Below are 21,134 nucleotides of genomic sequence, written 5' to 3'. Positions count from 1 at the left end.
ATTTTAATCCCGAATATGTCGGGCCTTAATTAAGTTTTGCAAGAAAATGATAAATGTAATCATATTCAAGAGGGATGAGAAAAGTGAGGCAAATGTTCGATGATCCGTTTTTTATTAACGTCAGTTAAGAATCGTCATATATTGCCTGGATACTATACCAGTATTCCACAGAGTATTTTCCATTTCTGGTTCATTTAAAAGTGTTTGTTATATCTGTGAAAATTAAAACGTGTCTAGTTATCGGGCACAAAAGTGCCATTTCCATTGACATGATCGGTTAAAGAAAGGTCTATGAAAATGTGACATACGACAACAGATCGTTTGAATTTTCTCACATACGTTAGTAATCTACGCATATAACATGTTGTGACATTAATAGACATAGTGATCTTGTTATTCGAATAGTAAACACGCTTTTGATTTACGTCAAGTATTTTCATTTTGTTAAAATATGTACCGATCATCCAGTTCATGTTTGTTTTTTATGGAATTTTCTCATTTTAAATGAAATCCACCGTTCGTCTGCGAATTACTTTCTTTACAAGACGAACACTCTTCCGTGTCATCAAACTCAATTAACAGAACATTTATGCAAAACAGCTGAAGAATTCCTTTTCCGCGAATGGCTTTTATTGTTCTCTGCCCTCGTAGTATCATCCGTTATCAAAGTATCCGTTTGGCCGGCGTGCAGAATAAAAACAATTAAACTTCATTCCGAGAAAAAATGCATGAGCTAGTTCCTGTGGCACTAGACAACCTTTTTTTACTTGCAAAAAAATCAATATCGTCCTTTTTGACACTTATTTTTAATGCGAGTGTGTGTGTGGATACATCCTTAATCTCGGTTCACAACGCATTTGAATAAATCATGCACCTTTCCTCCTCGGAGAATCGTCGTTGTTTTTCAAAGGTGGTTTACCTTGTGATTTCTTTAAACTATTTAAGAATTATAAGTCAAACTGTTATTTTTGTACGATACATGCAGCTCTAAAATTGCACTTGCTTTGATTTGTGTGTGTAGAACATGCAGTTTCGCCGTCTTGGGGAATTTGTTAGATTGCATTAACTTGTCTTAAATTGTTTTATTTCTACTTTATATGCACTGAAGGTAAAGTTAAATTTCTCCGGCCAAAATTAAACATCAACTTTACATGTTTTTTACTGACGGTAATAAGTTTACTGATTCAAACATAGTTTTGTATTGTCACGCTATTTGTAAACATCGTCTTAAAGCAAGATTATACGATTTTCTGTATGTGTTAAATTGTAATATATTGATAAAATATGTTACAATAACACAAAATAGGCAAGAAAAATTATACATTGAAGACGAATTTCATAAAATGCAGCAAAGACAAATTAGCGCTCCGAGCCGATTGTGACGAAGATATTTCGTACACATTTTCCTACAATAACCGGAGCATTCGTCTTTTTAGTTAGTGTTCGTGTGTCGAGTGAATAGATATCGTTGCAGGAATTTTAAATGAACCGTTAATCTAAATTAAGATTCAAATCGTACATGCATGATTTACATGCTGGCGAATTCGACTGTACAGCCTTTTTCGATTTTAGAATTAAATATCTGGCTTATTTCGCATTTTTCGACACATGTTCTTCTTAACTGTTATTTTAATTTATATTAATATATATGTTTAATAATTCTTTTTTTACACAATTTCTATAAATTAATAAATATTTGACGAAATCGTATAATCTCGCTTTAAATTACAATACCGATGATATATTTCGGCCCATTGAAGATGTAAAACGCATTATTCAGGAATGTTACCATGTGATACGTTTAAGCCTTTAATTTTGTTCACATATTCTTGCATTTGTTTAAGTTTGCAGATTGATACATTTAATTGATATCATAAGGCATCTGAAATTAAAGATATCAATTTATAATTGGACAGTGCTCTGTGAAAAGGGGGTTGAATGGATGTGCTTAAGGTGTCATTCCAGATCCTGTGCAGTCCGCACAGGCTAATCAGGGACGACACTTTCCGCAAACACTAGATTTTTGCTAAGAAGAGTCGTCTTGTAAACGGAAAAAACATAAAAGCAAAAAATATAAATGATACAAGTCATTTTCATTCTAATAAGTGTCTGTTTCGAAATTTACGAGGTCCTTCCGCGCATGAGATTTCATTATGTGAGGGCCCGGGGTGTGTGCAATCACTCTCACCTAACGAACGTATTAGACTCACGAAAGTTGTCAACCGCCGCAGAGATTTGACGGCTACCAGTATAGATAGATCAAATCCCTGCCTTCATAACCAACCACGTGATGATCGCCAAGCCACGTGGTACAATAATTTTACCGCTGTTATTTTTACTTTTTTTTTAATTTAGATAATTTTTGTTAAATAATGAACCTAAACGTACACATTATTTTCAAATTGTAAAAGGAAATGATACTACTTTCATAATATAATACTTAAACCGATCAAATAAAATCCTACCAAATCTGGTAGGATTTTCTTGTGATGGCAGAGATTGTATGTGAGAGAAAGGAACGACAACTCTGCGTGGAGATTGGAAAGTTGGGACAAACTTTGTATTATATCTGCAATTTCCGGCAATGCAATTTAGGTGTTACTGAATTTCTTTCAATTTTGGTGTGACCTTGTGCTGGGTGGGAAATGGTACTCGGAAGAAACACCACCGGTCACGTATGGTGAACACCAACAAAATCAGCATGAGTCGGAAGCAGAGATCGAACTCGGGTCGGGTGTTTTGAATAAACACGAATCCACTATTTCTGGGGCACCTTTTGTGTTTGTGTTTCTGTTAAACCAGTAATTTGTTTAGTTGATCCATCAAGCAACACCTCTTAAAATCACCCATAAAAATACGGCCGGAGATTAAAAAAAACAAAACAGGATCAACTTGCAAAGTGACGCGATGCAGATTTATACACAATATTAGTACGGCAAGTATAAAAACAGCCATTAGCTTAAAAATAAAAATAAACAAAAGTATTTTCAGGAGAGGAAAAATTGTTCTTATCCTATACATGTTTTTACATATACACATATAAACATTACATTCTTAAAACGGGGGTTACCGCCTTTGAACGGTCAATGCACGACATTGGGAGTATCGAGGGTCACCGCCTTGGAACGATCAATCCAAAACATTTGGGGTCACGGGTTTCACCGCGTTTGAACGTTCAATGCAAAACATTGGGGGTAACGGGGTCACCGCTTTTGAACGTTCAATGCAAAACATTGGAGGTAACGGGGGTCACCGCCTTAGAACGGACAATGCAAAACATTGGGAGTAACGGGATACGCCGTCTTTGAACGGTCAATTTAAAACATTGAGGGTTACGGGGGTCACCGCCTTTGAACGACCAATTCAAAACATTTGGGGTTTAAATCGGGTTGAGGGCTGGCCGAACAACACACGAGTGTAATCAAACGTACCTTTGCAGAATGAAATAATTAATACCAAAACGTGAATCGAATATTACATATTTTAGTGTCCTAGTTAAACGATTACGGGATAGGTTTATATAAAATATTAGTAAAGAATAAAACCGACATAAAACTCGCTTCAGTACTTTCATTGACTGACTAATGCATACCGTTCACATTTTCAAATATGGTAAATCCCATTTGAATACTGAAACATATGTTTGAGTTATATAAATGTAGTCGTATTGGTATTTGTATTTAGTTTAAAGCTATTTATTTAAGCTCGATTGCATCGACAGCCTTAGACTCATTGAAACGCTTTCGAGTCCGCTTCTTGGGTAGAAACAGTACTTGGTGGTGTTTTGGGGGAGCCCCAAAGAACAAGACATTTCGGTCCCATTATTTTTCTAGGTATATTACCCACTATAAATGAACATCGCTGCACATGCCTCCAGCTTGTTGTCTAAAATGGGGAACTTTTCTAGCTGTAGCATAATAATACAGCGACCGTCGACATTGCGATGCAATTAGTGACCTTCTTCCTAGATGTTTTGCACATTTACCAGCATGCACTGATTTTTTGTCCTTTTTCGTTATAAATATTTTGTGTTTTACGTGCATATTTGTCATGTCAAAGGTCTCGTATTACGGCGATTTAAATGAGACATAATGAGGGCTATAGGGACAATAATTATACTACTCGATGTTTTTTGGGCTTCCTGTTTACTGCTTTGTGATGCAGTGAAGCAGGTAGAAAACAATGCGAGTATCAGGTTTAAAAATGTGATGACACTAAGTTGTTGATCATTCTGATTGTATTTGCAAACTTAAACGAAACAAAGGTATTGACGTACATGTAGCAAAGCATATTGTAGTGGCTTGCAAATTAAAGTAGTTTTTCTCCCCTAAATGCCTGAACATGGCCCATGTTGCCCGATATTCTACTTCAGGGAGCCACATTTCGCTCATTTTTAAGAAAATTTGTCAGGATGTTTTCTACATGTAGGCCAATACCTTTGTTATCAATGTTTATACACAGTTGTTTCAAATTGGACTTGGACAATTTTAATTTTTCAAATTTACTTACCCTACGTAAGTTTATGGTAAAATACCGAACACTGCTCCAATGGTTTTTACACTGCTCACAAGGTTTCGGGAATCCTGGGGTGTTATAGCAATAAACAAAATGTTAACGCGAGATGTGGTCTGGTAACATAGATTTATGTTTTATATTCCATTACATTTTTATGGAAAACATAAATTATTTATCATCTTACCATTTATAATAAAAACAGATACATTTGTTAAGGTGTCATGACAAGCAGGGTATTTTATTTCTTGAAACACACGCACTAACACTGGTTCCAAAAAAAACCAAGAGTACCGCATAGCGGGTGCCAACGCTCGGCTGTGGGTGAAGTTTTGAATAAATGAAAGCTTGTCAGAAGAAAAGGAATATAATACACGTTTTCGAGGGCATGATCATCTGCGGGCGCTCGAAAAATCCGTTCTTGCCCGAGTGCGTATTTTCGCTATTATTGCATAAACAAATCACACATACCAAAATAAATTAAAATAACATTGAAAACAATGTTTTGTTCATTCGACATCGACAAAATAATTCGATTATTTCAATACAGTTCAAGGTTGTGTTTTACATATGCCTCACTCGGTCATCATCCGAAATGACGAGGCTTTACCTTCGGATAGGCAGTTTTCGATTTAAAATGTGTTTAAACAGTGGATTAATGCAAAGTTGAAATGAAGCCGCGCAAATTAAGAAATGAGGAATTATTTTGGAATTTACAGCAGGATCGTTGAAGGTACATAATTACTTAAATTTACAGCATAGTCTTTTGAAAGTGTTGAGTAAATAACCTTAACTTCATTGACGTTGCCAATACAATAAAGCTGTTGTCAAGAGAGTGCAGATGGTATAAGTTGAAAAGTGGATTGAAATAGGCATTGCCATTATCCCTGCATGCATGAGGAAACTGGTGCTTATTCAGTTCCCCATTTATGCTTTGAAAGTCGTCGAAGGCTGGAGTAGGGAAGTAACTGCGTGTGGACCAGATTATGGATATGAAAAACACATAACAGGGCTTGAACGGCACGTGAATCGCCTTGTTAATGCACGATTTCTTCCGTTCAAGCCCTCCTTTTGTCAAGTTTCTGCACCCCACCAGAGGGCATTATAGATAGAGTTTATGCAATAATAAATATAAGTGGCGGGAAGAGCTCATCTGAGAGACTATGGATCTTTAGTGACCCAAAAATGGGTGTGGCGTGTATAACTCATCAAGGTGCATCTATATATGAAGTTTCAAAGTTGTAGGTGGAAGCACTTTGATTGTAGAGCCTATGTTAAAGTTTTATATTAGAGGTCACAGTGACCTTGACCTTTGACCTAGTGACCCCAAAAATGGGTGTGGCGTGTAAAACTCATCAAGGTGCAGCTACATATGAAGTTTCAAAGTTGTAGGTGGAAGCATTTTGATTTTAGAGCCAATGTTAAGGTGTAAGCGCGACGCGGACGGCGGACGGCAGACGCCGGACGGCGGACGACGAGCTGGCTATGACAATACCTCTTCGAAAACAGCCGTGCTAAAAAATACCATAAAGTATGAATGGCAAATAAGTGTCATTATACGTAGAACTGAGAAAAATGGAATATAACAAGTATACTCGTTAATGTCCGGAACCAATGCCCCTTTCTATCTCAAGTCATCCGTCTGTTCCCATAAAACTCACTGAAGCACATAAAGCGTAATATTAACCTTTAAACAAAACAGAGGATGAAAAAATAAAACGATTTCTATCACGTCAACGCTTTACCCTGCTTGCCTGTCGAATGACTAAACCTACAAATCTGTGCACGAGGAAATCTTGATTTCCGCAACATTGAACATGCACTACCTTCAAAATCTGTATAACCAGTTTATTCAATCACACACTGATAATAAATACATTTAACGAGATGCAAATGCTCGTTTTTATTTTTTGTGTGACAATATATTCAATGTGAATTTCCCGCGACGATATCCGAACATTACGAGCGAATTAGAGATTGGCTTCGGGCAGCTCATTAGAACTGCGCCGTGCTTCCGACGCTGCCCGAGGCCAATCTTTATGGGTTAACTTTATTTTACGAAATTATTTACGAAATATTCGTTGATTTTTAGTATTTATTTGGCTTTAAACGAATAAAAGTTGAAACCCATATATCCAATTAAGTAAGATGGCTCTGATATGACATGTGCATGCTTTTGTTTATGTCGTTATCACGACTTGGTAACTCAATCCCACGACATTACCCCGTTGGAACGATATACTTTACTCACGGGAACGACTTATGCAGTCGTTGTTACGACATCAATATCTCGTGGGAACGACGAAGCAAGTCGTGGTTACGACTTGGTAACTCGTTGGAATTAGATAACTTCCTCGTTTCAACGCTATTCTAAGAGCATTTATAGCTAAAATAGTGACTAAATGCATCACTAAGGCTGAAATTGGCTAAATAGGCTAAATTGGGAACATCGGCCAACAGCGAGACTTTAAACTAAGAAGCACATAAAATCACTTTTCCGATTCATATCTGAGTAGGGATGAATGCAATAATTCCATTTTAACTGTTTGTATAGAAACCGAAATGCTGCGTAATGTCACGACACATTAAATATCCGCCAATCCACATTTACAAATATGTTACCATGGAGAAAAAACTGTAACCCGAGAACCAGAATGTTTGCAATACCCAATCTGTGCACACCTTATAGGGATGGGTTACAAATACCACATCTAAATTTGTCGCGGCCTTTGTACAGCACTGTACGCGGAGTAATTGCTGGGATGTTAACTAATTTATTTTGAGGCTTTATTTCCGGTGGAAGAGCAAAGAAAATGGTAAGTAATCTGATTTTTAAATATATTTAAATCACGTTTTGTTTGCCGTTTATTTATTAAGGCATTATGCTCTACAAATATGCATTATTTATTTTATCATCATTAAATGTATAGAATGGTAAAGCATTTATAGAAGACATATAAGGCAGCATTTTGATTGTTAAATAATATGTAATTTGTGGTTATGAAGAAAGGCACCTGAATAAAACAAATCCAATATTACGGTCATTTAATATGTTGAACCATAAAACAGAAGAAAACCTTCGTTGTCTCTTCTTTTTATGCCCCCGAAGGGTGGCATATAGTTTTTGAACTGTCCGTCAGTCTGTCAGTCAGTCTGTCCGTCCGTCCTAAAACTTTAACATTGGTCATAACTTTTGAGTGGTGAACGGTCAAGGTCAAGGTCATCCTTCAAGGTTAAAGTTAAAATATATGGCTTCAAAGCGGCGCAGAAGGGGGCACTGTTTTTCTGACAAACACATCTCTTGTTTACGATGAGTCACAGTGTGATCACTTATGCCAATAGTAAGAAAATATTGATACAGGGAAACTCCTACATGTAATTCACATTTTTAATTAAAAATGTATATCACTTAAGTTACAGTTACTTAAAATTGCAATCAATTTAAACTAAAATTTACAAAAGGTGATGTTAATTTTGTAAAGAACTAAAAAATGACTGTGTAAATGCAGTCCGGGGGCATAAAGCAGTTGAACTGTCGGTCAGTCCGTCAGTCCGTTCGTCCGTCCATCCGTCCGAAAACTTTAACATTGGCCATAACTTTTGCAATATTGAAGATAGCAACTTGATATTTGGCATGCATGCGTATCTCATTGAGCTGCAAATGTTGAGTGGTAAAAGATCAATGTCAAGGTCATCCTTTAAGGTCAAAGGTCAAATATATGGCGTCTGTCCGTTCGTACGAAAACTTTAACATTGGCCATAACTTTTGCAATACTGATGATAGCAACTTGATATTTGGCATGCATGTGTATCTAATAGAGCTGCACATTTTGAGTGGTGAAAGGTCAAGGTCAAAGTCATCCTTCAATGTCAAAGGTCAAATATATGGCTTCATAGCGGCGCAGTAGGGGGCATTGTGTTTCTGACAAACACATCTTTTGTTAAAGTTGTTTCTTTTATCATTTCAGTATCGAAAATCAGATTTCTTCACCATTATCGTACTGGTACTTGTGTTTGAACAAACTGGCGGAATGGGTAAGTATATATTAATACATATATATATATATATATATATATATATATAATGTGTTAATGACTTATACTTTGTAATTTTAAGTGGCAGAAGGGTATCGTTTTTAATAGTTATAAGCTGCTTAGATAAAAATGATTCGTTGACGTATCAATATTCTTAACCATTCTCAGCATTGGGCGAAGATTGCACCTCGACTGCTTGCACTACGGCAAACGCAGTTTGCCCAGCGACAGGGACAAAGACATGTACGTGCGCTACAGGCTATACGCAACAAGGGACAGCATGCAAAGCAGGTAATTCTGTTTTGGTAGTCTGTGTATTTGTCAAAATAACAATTAAATTTTTTATTAAGATAAAACATATATAAATAAGTAAAAATAAATATGTGATATTGTACGACCATGTACATAGCAAAAATTCACGTCTGAATAACTCATATCAAACAATTAATATCATGATTCCATACACAGATGAAAATACAGTAAAATTGTACAAAGATGATAAAAAAGGCAGTAAGCGTAGTATAATCTTTATAAATGAAATGAACATTAGGTACCGGAAAACGTATTCACACTGTGGAAAATGCTACTGTAGGGTGTTAAATACAAGTTTCACTGAAGTGTGCATGTTTAAATCCCGCTAAAGACGTTTATCGACAAAAATATATCATTGTTACATGATAAATACATGCATAAAAAATGTAATTCGCGATTTTAAACGTGTCTTAATTTAGAAGAAAAACCGCCCATATGCCTCTTTCAATAAGTATGAAACCATTTCTGATTTTTAGAGATGACTAGCTTCCGTGAGTGTGTTTTATGTTATTTCGAAAGGTATCAATTGATTAATTTAACATTTACTTACATTAGTTTCATAAATCCTCCGCCGGAAAGTGGGTCGGGATTATAGAAACGCCTTTCTTCCGTCAGTCCAGTCCTTTCTTCCGTCAGTCCAGTCGTTAGTCGGTCTGTAACACTTTTTGGTTAATCCATGCCTACTTTATCTTTCAATGGATTTTCATGCCTAACATGTTGAGGGCATTGGGACTATGGGCAAAATGGCATAACTGAGCCATGGATGCACAAGGTTAAGGTCGTCCTTCAAGGTAACATTTTTATGCCGCCGGTTTTGTGTCCACTGCTGATACCCTATACCCTATGAAGAATTTTGAATGAAGAATGACTCAGATTTAAGGTCACCTCTGCAAGATATTTTTTTTTATAGTTTTCTGTCTTGTTACAATTGGGATCAGATATGTTTTCATTTCATCAAGGGTATAGATATCAAACCAAACGCTTCTTTAATAGGGGTATTCCACTGCGACCCGATTCCCCACGATTTGTCCCGATTTCCAATATTTTGAGGTCGGGTACATTCGTTGCTCAATCGGCGAAGGTCCTAACTCATTCGTAGCTAGTCGTGGGCCGGTCGTAAGTGATTCATGCAACTCGTGAGCTCCTGAAAAATCGTGGCCAGATTTTAAACGTTTTTAAAATTTGGCCAGGATTTTCAAGACTGAATTTAATCGCAGATGAATCGTAACAGCGTCGTAGAGCGTTCTTGGGCGTAGTAATGGAATCGTAGGTAATTCCTGACTCAATCGGAAAATCGGTGATCAGGTGATCTGTCTACGAATCAGCTACGAATGTGTCAAGACTCTCACGAGTTCACCCCGAGTGAGTTGCGAGCCCGCTAAGATTCTCGCGATTTAGATCAAGACTCTCACGAGTTCACCCGAGTGAGTTGCGAGCCCGCTAAGATTCTAGCGAATTAGATTAATATTAATAGATATTGGCGCATAATTCATAGGTGCGTTCGGTGAGGTCCTAGCTTGGGGCGACCGATCTGCATCGTTCGTAGTACAGTCGCAGTAGATTATTACACATCGTAGTGAAGTCGCGAAACTATTCGCAAGACGTCAACCGAACCCCACGATTCGTCGTAACTCAATCGTACCAGTGTCGTAACTGAATCATAGACTGTCACGACTCTTCCAGATTTAATAAATATGATAAATCGTAGCGAATCGTGGGCTTGTTTTCGTAGTGGAATAGGACCATAACGTTACCATTAAATGAGTATCATATCATTCACTCTATTACATGTTAAGACCTTGGGACAGCTTGTACCACCACTGCTGACTGTGATACGACGACCGCCGCAACTGATGTGTGCGATGTACTCGCCACACCCGCAGTCTGTAAAATAAGTACGTATCTGCTTCTTTTACTTTTCAAAACTGCACTGAAAAGTATGGAAGATTTGATGTATCAACGACACACAGTTCACTGCAAATATATATATATAGAAATTAATACGTTTACTTTAAATTTGATAATTGATTATTGATTTGAAAATTATATATAAACGTGGAACGGAGGTAATAATAAAATTGTATTATTGTACTATACCTCAATTAACGGAGCAAATGTTTCAATACTAAAGAGCGTTTAATGTAAAAAATGAGTAACGGATTGTAGTACTTGACGGCTTACTTTAAATCCAGAACAGTATATCGTCCCATACCAAAATTTCATTTATTTTATTATAAAATAATTTGAAATATGTTCATATGTGTGTCGTATGGTCATTGCAGAGAGTACCGGTGACTGTACTGGTAAAACAGACAAGTGCGTCAGCGGTGCGGCTTGCACGACCAACGCTTGCGCGTGTTACACCAAGTACAAGGAAAACACTGATAAACTCTGTGCAACAGGTGATTGTGATAAACGATGAAGGCGATATTAATGTTTCAAAATAAACGGACGTGTTTAAATCCAATGTTGTTAACAGTTTATGTATACTAATGTCTCTGATATTGACTGTATGGCACTAAGAGAGAATATGCAATATCTGCTTAGTGTTGATTATTTCACATTATATCCACAATTTTGCCGCAACAAATTAATTGGTTGTTCGTGGTCTTTTGTGCAAATAGAAATAGTTAAGTGAAATACAATTATTTTTCATATTTATTATGCGATAAGTGTTTTTAATGCCCCGCAACCATGTTTTCACCAACGTGCTTTTTTCCGTCGTGGTTAAATCTACCAATTGGACGACATATGCTGTTCATGTTACGTGCCCTATGTTTTTAATGGTATCCTTGATTGCATACAATATGCAATTGTTCTTTACATAAAATTGAACTTGTAATGCCACAGTCCTGGGCTCGACCTGTACCATCACTGCAGACTGCACCTCGACTGTTGCTAATTCGGACTGTACAGGGACAGGGACAAAGACATGTACATGCGCTACAGGCTATACGAAACAAGGAGCAGAATGCAAAGCAGGTAATTCTGTTTTGGAAGTATATGCAATTTAAAAACAACTATGTTTATTAAAAATGTTTATTAAAATAAAACATATAATTACGTAAAACTAAGATTGAGATATTATATTTTACGATGATGTACATAGCACAAAATTCACATCTGAATAAGTCATATCAAACCTTTATTAATAGCATAATTCTATACACACGTGCAAATACAGTAAAATGTACAGAGATGATAAAAGCAACGTCAGTAGAAGTAGTACAATCTTATGAATGAAATGATTGGGAAGAACCACGATGCGTATCCGCAGTGTTGAAAATTCTTCTGTAGGGTGGTAAAAAATTCACTGAAGTGCGCAAGTTCGAATTCCCGCTAGAGGCGGTTATCGACAAACTATCATTGTTACATGATAAATACACGCAGAAAAAGATGGATTTCGCCATTTTAAAAGTGTCTTAATTTAGAAGAAAAAACGACCATATGCCGTGTTCAATAAGTATTGAAAACATTTGTGTTTTTATAAATCGATAGCTTCCATACGTCTGTGAATGTTATTTCTAAAGGTTCCCATTGAGTATTCTCGAAATGTACATTAGTTTCATTAATCCTCCGCCGCAAAGCGGTCGGGATAACAAGAATGCCTTTCCTCCGTCCGTCCATTCGTGATCTGTCTGTAACCTTTTTGGTTAAATCTATGCCTACTGTACATTTTAATAGATTATAATGTCTAACATGTTGAATGCATTGCGACAATGTGCAAAATGGCATGAGTGAGTCATGATTGCACAAGGTTAAGGTTAGTCGCCGGTTTTGTGTCCACTGCATATCTCCTTTACCCTATGAAGAATTTTAACGAAACATGCCTTAAATGATAAGAACATTTCGAAGATGTGCAGAAGGCATGATTCAAAGGCGTGAGTCAGTCATGTCGGCTGAAGGCCAAGATCGTACTGCAATGTCAAAGATTTGAACCTCATTGAAATACTATATTGAAACATGGTTTCGATATTTAGGCAATTGAAACGATGTGCACAAATGTAAGTCAGTCACACAAGTTCAAGGGCAAGGTCATTCTTAAAAGTGAAACATTTGAGCCTCCGTTTTATTTTCAGATCCATACCTCCTATACAGAATTTTCATAAAACTTGTCTCCAATTTAAGATTTTGAGACATCTTGCGACGGGAATGATTAAGTCAAACAGCCTTAGGTCGTAGTCACGATTAAAAGTCACATGTCTGAACTTCTGTTTAAATGTCTGCTCCATATCTCCAATACCCTTTAAATGATTTTCAAGAAACTTGGCTATAATGTTGAGGTTTTAAAACTTGTGCAGAGGACATGAGTCTGACATGCCGTCTCAACGTCAAGGTTAAAGTCAAAGGTCAAAATGTAAGTCTCAATATTCGTCTCTGTCCCACGTCCCATATACTCCTTGAATGATTTTCTTTACATTGCGTTATAATGTTTATATAAGTAAATTGATGTGCAGTAGGCATGAGTCAGTCACTACGGCTCATGGTCAAGTTCACAAATGAAGGTCAATAGTTCAGCTTTCATTATTTGCTAGGCTGCTTCACATAAAATATACACATTAAATAATTTTTATGAAAAGTTAATGTAAGTCAGGTGATTTCCGGAATACAGGAGTCAATCACGATGAATCAAATTCAAGGTTACCTTTTCAAGATCAAAAGAAATATAGTTGTCTCTGGATGTGTTTTGTTACAGTTTAGATCAGCTCTGTCTTCATTTCATCACGCGTATATATATCAAACCAAACGCTTCTTTAACGTCACCGTTAAAATGAGAATGATAGAATTCAATCAATTACATGTTTAGACCTTGGGACAGCTTGTACCACCACTGCTGACTGTGATACGACGACAACCACAACTGCTGTATGCGATGTACTGGCCACAACCAAAGTCTGTAAAATAAGTATGTATCTGCTTTTTTACTTCTCAAAACTGCACTGAAAAGTATAATGGATCTCTACGACATACAGTTCCATTGACATTTATGTACAGAAAGCAATATGTTTAATTTAAATTTGATAATTGATTATTAATTTGGAATCTATATAAACACGTGGAACAGAGGTACTATTGAATTGTAATATTGAATAATTCCTCCATGAAAGAATCAAATGTTTCAATCCTAAAGAGCGTTTAAGGTAATAAAATGAGTTACGGATTGCAGTACTTGACAGTTTACTTTGAATCCAGAACAGTATATCGTCTCATACCAAAATTTCATTTATTTCATTATAAAATCATTCGAAATATGTTAATATGTTGTATGTTCATTACAGAGAGTACCGGTGACTGTACTGGTAAAACAGACAAGTGCGTCAGCGGTGCGGCCTGCACGACCAACGCTTGCGCGTGTTCCACCAAGTACAAAGAAAACACTGATAAACTCTGTGTAACAGGTGATTTTGATTTATGATCAAGGCGATATTAACGTTCCAAAATAAACGGACGTGTTTAAATCCAATGCTGTCAACAGTTTATGTATAGTAATGTCTCTGATAATGACTGTATGGCACTAAGAGAGAATATGCAATATCTGCTTAGTGTTGATTATTTCACATTATGTTCACAATTTTGCCGCAACAAATTAATTGGTTGTTCGTGGTCTTTTGTGCAAGTAGAAAAAGTTAAGTGAAATACAATTATTTTTTCATATTTATTATGCGACAAGTGTTTTTAATGTTCCGCAACCATGTTTTCACCAACGTGCTTTTTCCGTCGTGGTTAAATCTTCCAATTGGACGACATATGCTGTTCTTGTTACTTGCCCTATGTTTTTAATGGTATCCTTGATTGCATACAATATGCAATTGTTCTTTACATAAAATTGAACTTGTAATGCCACAGTCCTGGGCTCGACCTGTACCATCACTGCAGACTGCACCTCGACTGTTGCTAATTCGGACTGTACAGGGACAGGGACAAAGACATGTACCTGCGCTACAGGCTATACGAAACAAGGAGCAGAATGCAAAGCAGGTAATTCTGTTTTGGAAGTATATGCAATTTTAAAATAACTATTAAAATGTTTATTAAAATAAAACATATAATTACGTAAAACTAAGATTGAGATATTATATTTTACGATGATGTACATAGCACAAAATTCACATCTGAATAAGTCATATCAAACCATTATTAATAGCATAATTCTATACACACGTGCAAATACAGTAAAATGTACAGAGATGATAAAAGCAACGTCAGTAGAAGTAGTACAATCTTATGAATGAAATGATTGAGAAGAACCACGATGCGTATCCGCAGTGTTGAAAATTCTTCTGTAGGGTGGTAAAAAATTCACTGAAGTGCGCAAGTTCGAATTCCCGCTAGAGGCGGTTATCGACAAACTATCATTGTTACATGATAAATACACGCAGAAAAAGATGGATTTCGCCATTTTAAAAGTGTCTTAATTTAGAAGAAAAAACAACCATATGCCGTGTTCAATAAGTATTGAAAACATTTGTGTTTTTATAAATCGATAGCTTCCATACGTCTGTGAATGTTATTTCTAAAGGTTCCCATTGAGTATTCTCAAAATGTACATTAGTTTCATTAATCCTCCGCCGCAAAGCGGTCGGGATAACAAGAATGCCTTTCCTCCGTCCGTCCATTCGTGATCTGTCTGTAACCTTTTTGGTTAAATCTATGCCTACTGTACATTTTAATAGATTATAATGTCTAACATGTTGAATGCATTGCGACAATGTGCAAAATGGCATGAGTGAGTCATGATTGCACAAGGTTAAGGTTAGTCGCCGGTTTTGTGTCCACTGCATATCTCCTTTACCCTATGAAGAATTTTAACGAAACATGCCTTAAATGATAAGAACATTTCGAAGATGTGCAGAAGGCATGATTCAAAGGCGTGAGTCAGTCATGTCGGCTGAAGGCCAAGATCGTACTGCAATGTCAAAGATTTGAACCTCATTGAAATACTATATTGAAACATGGTTTCGATATTTAGGCAATTGAAACGATGTGCACAAATGTAAGTCAGTCACACAAGTTCAAGGGCAAGGTCATTCTTAAAAGTGAAACATTTGAGCCTCCGTTTTATTTTCAGATCCATACCTCCTATACAGAATTTTCATAAAACTTGTCTCCAATTTAAGATTTTGAGACATCTTGCGACGGGAATGATTAAGTCAAACAGCCTTAGGTCGTAGTCACGATTAAAAGTCACATGTCTGAACTTCTGTTTAAATGTCTGCTCCATATCTCCAATACCCTTTAAATGATTTTCAAGAAACTTGGCTATAATGTTGAGGTTTTAAAACTTGTGCAGAGGACATGAGTCTGACATGCCGTCTCAACGTCAAGGTTAAAGTCAAAGGTCAAAATGTAAGTCTCAATATTCGTCTCTGTCCCACGTCCCATATACTCCTTGAATGATTTTCTTTACATTGCGTTATAATGTTAATATAAGTAAATTGATGTGCAGTAGGCATGAGTCAGTTACTACGGCTCATGGTCAAGTTCACAAATGAAGGTCAATAGTTCAGCTTTCATTATTTGCTAGGCTGCTTCACATAAAATATACACATTAAATAATTTTTATGAAAAGTTAATGTAAGTCAGGTGATTTCCGGAATACAGGAGTCAATCACGATGAATCAAATTCAAGGTTACCTTTTCAAGATCAAAAGAAATATAGTTGTCTCTGGATGTGTTTTGTTACAGTTTAGATCAGCTCTGTCTCCATTTCATCACGCGTATATATATCAAACCAAACGCTTCTTTAACGTCACCGTTATAATGAGAATGATAGAATTTAATCAATTACATGTTTAGACCTTGGGACAGCTTGTACCACCACTGCTGACTGTGATACGACGACAACCACAACTGCTGTATGCGATGTACTGGCCACAACCAAAGTCTGTAAAATAAGTATGTATCTGCTTTTTTACTTCTCAAAACTGCACTGAAAAGTATGATGGATCTCTACGACATACAGTTCCATTGACATTTATGTACAGAAAGCAATATGTTTAATTTAAATTTGATAATTGATTATTAATTTGGAATCTATATAAACACGTGGAACAGAGGTAATATTGAATTGTAATATTAAATAATTCCTCCATGAACGAATCAAATGTTTCAATCCTAAAGAGCGTTAAAGGTAATAAAATGAGTAACGGATTGCAGTACTTGACAGCTTACTTTGAATCCAGAACAGTATATCGTCTCATACCAAAATTTCATTTATTTCATTATAAAATCATTCGAAATATGTTAATATGTTGTATGTTCATTACAGAGAGTACTGGTGACTGTACTGGTAAAACAGACAAGTGCGTCAGCGGTGCGGCCTGCAAGACCAACGCTTGCGCGTGTTCCACCAAGTACAAGGAAAACACTGATAAACTTTGTGCAACAGGTGATTTTGATCTACGATCAAGGCGATATTAATGTTCCAAAATAAACGGACGTGTTTAAATTCAATGCTGTCAACAGTTTATGTATAGTAATGTCTCTGATAATGACTGTATGACACTAAGAGAGAATATGCAATATCTGCTTAGTGATGATTATTTCACATTATGTCCACAATGTGGCCGCAACAAATTAATCGGCTGTGCGTGGTCTTTTGTGCATTTTTTCACCAACGAGCTTTTTTCCGGTGTGGTTAAATCTACCAATTGGACGACATGTAATGTGCCCTATGCTTTTAACGGTATCCTTGATTGCATACAATACGCAATGGTTCTGTACATAAAATTGAACTTGTAATGCCACAGTCCTGGGCTCGACCTGTACCGCCACTGCAGACTGCAACTCCACTGTTGCTAATTCGACATGTACTGGCACTTCTGGTTCAATGACGTGCACCTGTGACGCTGGCTTCACTAAGCAGGGGGCTGACTGCAGTGCTGGTAAGAAAGTTTTATTGGTGACGCTTTACTTATACAATAACAAACATTTGTTTACATCCACGGACTCGCGCGAATTTATATTGTTACACATATTTATTGTTTGTATATTGACTTTATTCCTGAACATTATTCTTACTAAACATTTAATGTCGATGATTTATATAATACTTTGATAATTCGTAAATGTATGTGGAAGTTGGCATATCGTGGTAGACGATATTAACCTGACATTTTTTCTATGCCCCTCTTCGAAGAAGAAGGGGTATATTGTTTTGCTGGATGTCGGTCTGTCGGTCGCTCTGTCGGTCTGTGTGTCGGTAGACTAGTTCGTTTCCGATCAATTACTCGTCAACGAGTTGAACGGTTGGCTTGAAACTTCGCATGTGCATTGGCCTTGGATAGTAGGTGACCCCTATTGAAATTGGGGTCACTAGGTCAAAGGTCAAGGTCACTATCACACTAAGTGTGAAAATCGTTTCCGATCAATAACTACTCAACGAATTGACCGATTGGCTTGATACTTCACGTGTGAATTGGCCTTGGAAAGTAAATGACTCCTATTGAAAATGGGGTCACTAGGTCAAAGGTCAAGGTCACTATTACACTTATTGTGAAAAACATTTCCGATCAATAACTCGTCACGGATTTGACCGATTGGCTTGATACTTCACATGTGCATTGGCCTTGGACAGTAGATGACTCCTATTAAAATTGGGGTCACTAAGTCAAATGTCAAGGTCACTATCACACTAAGTGTGAACATAGTTTCCGATCAACAACTCGTCAACCAATTGACAGATTGGCATGATACTTCACATGTGCATTTGCCTTGGGCAGTAGATGACCTCTAAACAAATTTAGGTCACTAGGTCAAAGGTCAAGGTCACTGTCACAATAAGTGTGAAAATTGTTTGCGATCAATAACTCATCAACGTATTGACCGATTGGTTTGATACTGCACATGCGCATTGGCCTTGGACAGTAGATGGCCCCTATTGAAATTTGGGTCACTAGTTCAAAGCCCAGTTTGGAGGAGCATATGCCTCCGACCGCGGAACACTTGTTCGTTGAGAAATGTCATCAGCAAGCTAAATACTGCGCAAATGTATTTTGAGTTAGGCATGCTTCGCACATCGCATTAAACGCGAATTTCACACAAAGGTATCTCGGTCACTGACAATCACTGGGCGATTTTATGAAATGCGTTTTTTGAACATGTTATTTTACAAGTTATAAGCGATGTTTAATGCGCAAATCATAACACAATATTGGTTGTTATAGAACAAAGTTTGACGTTCTTAAGGGTTCGTTTGCACAAAACGAAATATCTGTGCTTAACCACCTCAGTTGAATATAATCGTTTCTATGTTTGTCTTAACAGGGGCTGCTGGTGGGGCAACTGGTGCTGCAGCGTGCCTGGTGATGATTATGGCCTGCATCTTCACAAACATTCTTTAAGCATATTGCTTCCATAGAAATTCTGGAAGATCATGTACACTATGTTGCATGTAGACTATCCATATAGAAAGCAACATATATAAATAATCGAGATTTAGGATATAACACTTCACTTATGTTTACTTTTACTTATATCAAAATCAAATTTTCAATGTGTATTTTCTTTTTTATTTTATTGATATCTTCTTGACATTTCGGTAGTCCAATCTTCATTCTTTTAATGATTTTTGTTGATTCCAAAATGTCACATTCAAAGTCACTTATCAAGCCCATGTTCGTAATCGACTTTCGGGGAAATAGAATTTACGAAAGAAAAACGCTCTTTTGAGAATTCAGATTTTAACTCTGAAATGTTTAAGATGTTTTCACCTGTATTTTACTTTTTTATTTAAGTGTTTGTGTGTGATAAGCCATATACTGCAAATGATAATTATTGAAATGAAAGTGCCGATATGGTTTGTATGATCACATGAACTACGGGCCGAATAAACAGCGTGTGCAACAAAGGCTGACTAAAACTAACAGTTATGCATGTGCATAATTCCTTATTTCCGGGCTTTTTGTTTATAGTGTTTTTGTTTATGCTTAATAAATATATCGTAACTTGACTCTATAGTTATGAATTATTTGACATGCTGTATAAAATCCATTTAAAATGCATTTTTTAACAATGCACGGATGATGACACGCGATAAAAAGAAAGATCGACCGTTTAAGAATGGCACAGTTACGTTTATGGTTTTTCAATAAGTTCGTGTATATATCTTGATTTAGGACAATCAAAGACGACATACACATCTAGTATGATTCTAACACTTGCATTTTACCAGTGTTTTATACTGTCGAGAGTTTGTTTATCTGGTATGGGTTCATGAAATTTCGAATAAAGCATATCTAAAATACTGGTATTGGTACATATAACCACACAATTACGTAGATTTCATGTTTTATAATGCAATAACGAATACATCAGCTGTAAATCAACTAATTTGCAATGCTTAACCAGGTAAGACGAAACATAAAAATGATTAAACGTGGAGAAACATAACATACGCATTAAATTATAGCAAATTAAACTCCTGTTGCGTCAACTGGGGGTACCTTTAAAGGTCGTTTCATAGAAGTGGACCTTTATAATTGCACAATAACACATGCTAAGCATACGAACATATTTATATATTGAATTATATATGATATTCTGTACACGCTTAAATACATTGTAAAATAAGGTGTAGTGCTGAGTCGAATTATTGGGCACTCGGTCACTTTAAATATTGAACAAAATCGCATTGTCGACACGAACTCATTTTAATATACATTAATCAACATTTCAAGTGTACATTATGCTAAAAAGCTTTAAAACAAGCAGGTATTTTCATTAATCAAAGTGCAGCATTATTCAGTGTATTTTTATGCCCCTGAAGGTGGGCATATAGTGATCGCACTGTCCGTCTGTCTGTCTGTCTCTCCGTCTGTCTGTCTGTCTGTATGTCTGTCTGTCTGTCTGTCTGTCTGTCTGTCTGTCTGTCCGTCACACTTTTTTGAAAAATGCCCATAAATTCTATGTTGCTTCTGATGTCACCTTCGTATTTGGTATGCATGTGTATATGGACAAGGCCTTTCCATACGCACAAAAATTATGACCCCTTTGACCTTGACCTTGAACTTAGGGCCCGCGTTTAAGTTTTGACATCTGCGTTTAGGTTTCGAAAAATGCTCATAGCTTCTATGTCGCTTGAGATGTTACCTTCATATTGGTATGCATGTGTATATGGACAAGGCCTTTTCATAAGCACACAAATTTTGACCCCTTTGACCTTGACCTTGAACTTAGGGCCCGCGTTTAGGTTTTGAAATCTGCGTTTAGGTTTCGAAAAATGCTCATAACTTCTATGTCGCTTCAGATGTAACCTTCATATTTGGTATACATGT

General features: G+C 36.6%; 2 protein-coding genes across 6 annotated transcripts in view; both read left to right on the top strand.

Moving 5' to 3' along the window:
* LOC127847345 (prion-like-(Q/N-rich) domain-bearing protein 25) overlaps window positions 1-21,134 on the top strand; it is a 68,717-nt gene that overhangs the window by 36,949 nt on the left and 10,634 nt on the right. The gene's annotated exons all lie outside the window — the stretch shown is intronic.
* On the top strand, window positions 7,201-19,810 carry LOC127847343 (stabilin-2-like). Its single transcript, XM_052379188.1, has 13 exons — window positions 7,201-7,328; window positions 8,481-8,547; window positions 8,716-8,838; window positions 10,656-10,754; window positions 11,142-11,261; window positions 11,710-11,841; window positions 13,667-13,765; window positions 14,139-14,258; window positions 14,707-14,838; window positions 16,657-16,755; window positions 17,129-17,248; window positions 17,610-17,744; window positions 19,126-19,810. Exons 1-13 carry the CDS (start codon window positions 7,326-7,328, stop codon window positions 19,200-19,202), a joined length of 1,326 nt encoding a protein of 441 aa, XP_052235148.1. The 5' UTR covers window positions 7,201-7,325; the 3' UTR covers window positions 19,203-19,810.

This window comes from Dreissena polymorpha, chromosome 10 (assembly GCF_020536995.1).
Source record: "Dreissena polymorpha isolate Duluth1 chromosome 10, UMN_Dpol_1.0, whole genome shotgun sequence".
NCBI classification, from domain to species: Eukaryota; Metazoa; Mollusca; class Bivalvia; order Myida; family Dreissenidae; genus Dreissena; species Dreissena polymorpha.
This window is presented reverse-complemented; position numbering and strand designations above follow the sequence as displayed.

Bases quoted from the DNA above. Each gene is read 5' to 3' on its own strand.
- LOC127847343 (XM_052379188.1), top strand. The intron at 14,839-16,656 runs GTAATTCTGTTT...TTACATGTTTAG, and splicing joins AGGAGCAGAATGCAAAGCAG to ACCTTGGGACAGCTTGTACC. The intron at 17,745-19,125 runs GTAAGAAAGTTT...TTGTCTTAACAG, and splicing joins GGGGGCTGACTGCAGTGCTG to GGGCTGCTGGTGGGGCAACT.